This window comes from Alligator sinensis, unplaced genomic scaffold (assembly GCF_000455745.1).
Source record: "Alligator sinensis unplaced genomic scaffold, ASM45574v1 scaffold872_3, whole genome shotgun sequence".
In the NCBI taxonomy this organism is placed as follows: Eukaryota; Metazoa; Chordata; order Crocodylia; family Alligatoridae; genus Alligator; species Alligator sinensis.
In genome coordinates this window covers 631,735-634,137 of record NW_005842137.1, presented here as the reverse complement: position 1 = coordinate 634,137, position 2,403 = coordinate 631,735, and the positions used below count along the sequence as shown (strand labels likewise).

Sequence of the window (2,403 nt, the reverse complement as noted above, 5' to 3'; positions counted from 1 at the left end):
TTCATTCCTAGAGTGCATTCATGTGCCTAATATAATCTGTAGAATAGACTTCTGTATGCATGTCCACATCAGTGAGGGCCAACCTTTTTGGCAGGTGTGCCACAGGGTATGCCCTGCACACTCCCTGAGCGTTACCCTGACCTGCTCCTCTGCTTTCTGCTCTCTGTCTGATTTGCCGTGTGCCACTTACACAGGCTGCCAGTGCCACTTGTGGCATATATGCTGCATGTTGGCCACCCCTAGTTTACACATTTCATGCACAGCCATTTAATAATGAATGTACATATATATGTATACTTATATGCACATGGTATAAGTTACTTGCCTGACCTGCCCACGATATAGTTATTTCCATCGTTGAAAAGTGAGTATTAAATGCTACCAAGATAGAATGATGGAATTTTTCGCTAGATCTGGCTGAAAAAAAATCTTATTTGAAAGAGTTTTCAGTCTAGAAAATACCATCCAGATGAAATTTTTATGAATCCTTATTGGCTTCTTTTTATGGATTTTTTGGCAGAAAATTGACATAAAATCTTGTTTAGAAAATAGCAACATTTCATTTCAGAAAATTTTCAAACTTTTTCCAAGTAAAAATGTTCATGTAAACATGTCTTTTACTTGGATTTTTCAGGTTTATTTGTCCATTATTTATTTCATAGCCTTTCGTTACCAGTGTTGCATTTAACTTGATAATCGTATTATTTCATGACAGCTCAGGAATAGTGCTGCATAATGTGAAAATGCTAAACATAATGGAAAAGCCCATGAAAAAAAAAACAAAAAACCCCAAACCCTGTTGAAATCCAATTCTTGATTTTTCTCCCAAAAGAGGAAATGTCATTTTGGATTTCCTTGCAATTTGTTTGCAAGCATTTTTGTTTTTCTTCCGTTTCTGAATGAAAACAAATTTTGAACATTTGCAGTTTCAAGGTTCAAGCAGCTCAGCTGTCAGTGGCGAAAGTAGGTGTAGAGCGGGGGAGCCAGCAGTCTCAGTCCATGCATGTGTGTACACACCTGTAAAGAAGAGATATCACCCATGTGGAAAACCTGTGCCTTGACAAACAAGAAAGGCCTCTCTGGAATGGCTTCCCCTCCTAACCGAGCTCTTTCTCCTCCCCGCTTCAGGTTGTTACGAACAGGGATACCCAGGAGACCTTGCTCTGCATAGCCTTTGTGTTTGAGGTATCCACCAGTGAACACGGCGCCCAGCACCACGTATACAAGTTGGTCAAGGACTAGAGGCCTCTGGGGCGGGCGGGGGCATTGAGGGGAGGCGAGAGTGGGGTGAAAAGGGTCTTGTGCAGAGAAGCCGCCCGTGCAGGATGCCTCGAGAGAAGTCATTTGAAAACGAAACAAAAAAAAAAAAAGCCAAAAAGACTGACTTGCAATCACAGATGTTTTCTACTTAGGAACAATTTTTTTTTAAAGAAAAAAGAAGAATAAAAAGAAACCATATCGTGAAACGAGGGCCTTGTCCAAAGCAGGAAGAGACAGGGTTGGCCACTGATTGGCGCATCGGCCCCTGTCACTGGCAAGGCCTGAATTTCCTCTGTGCCTGTCCCAGGCTGAAGCACTAGAGCAGCACATTGTCAAATGACCGGCAACCCCTCCCTACCACTCTGCTGCGCCCTTTTCTTCCATGCTCAGACACAGGTAATCCTGCACCTGGCCTGGCTTGGCCTGGCCCAGTTGGCTCAGTTGAGGTGGAAAGTAGCAGGTGCTGCTGAGACGGCACCTGAGAGTGCATTTGGGAAAGTGAACGCTTTGTCGTCTATCCAGTGATATATGCAGCCTGCTTGGGAACTGGCAGAGGACAGGGGAGGTGGTTTTGCCCAGCACTTTGCAGCAGGCTGTGTGCACAGCTGGGACAGCCCCTGGAGGCTCAAGTCAGGTCTCCATGGGTCACATTCCTCTCAGCTAGTTACAAGAAGGAATCAGGACTGTGCAAGTGGAAAGGGTTACTGTGGCGGTGCCCCCAGCTCTGTGTTTGGCATTGAAGCATCCTTGGAGCAATGGTTGCAATGGCAATTGCAGGAGGGTATGGGTTTCATGGCAGTTTCCCAGATGCTAGGGTTGTAACAGGAGCAGGGGTAGGCATTGAGCCACCAGAGAAGAGGATCCCAGCTGCATGGCCATGTGTGGGAGGCCAGAGCAGGTAGCAGAAGGTGCTCAGTTGGAAGAAGGGGATCTCTGAGGCTGTGGGGAGAACAGTCTGAAGACTGCACTTGGGCAGATCCAGGAGGCTGTGTATTAATGAGGCTGCTTAGGAAACTCTCTGGGCTGGGAAAGGATGGAGGAACCAGGAAATTCTCAAATATCCCCAGGACTTGGAAACCAAAGCAAGTGCTTTGGTATCTGACTTTTCAGGTGAGAAGCTCAGAACGAAGTGATCTCTGTCTG

The 2,403-nt window shown here is 45.9% G+C and overlaps 1 protein-coding gene across 8 annotated transcripts in view; it reads left to right on the top strand.

Moving 5' to 3' along the window:
* Positions 1–2,397, top strand: part of TEAD3 (TEA domain transcription factor 3) — a 51,194-nt gene extending 48,797 nt beyond the window's left edge. For all 8 annotated transcript variants that reach the window (XM_014520662.2, XM_014520663.2, XM_006025237.3 and 5 more), the window contains one exon: positions 1,129–2,397. In XM_014520662.2, the coding sequence (XP_014376148.1) occupies positions 1,129–1,242 (114 nt within the window). In that variant the 3' untranslated portion in view covers positions 1,243–2,397. The remainder of the gene's footprint in view (positions 1–1,128) is intronic.
* Positions 2,398–2,403: the final 6 nt, after the last annotated feature.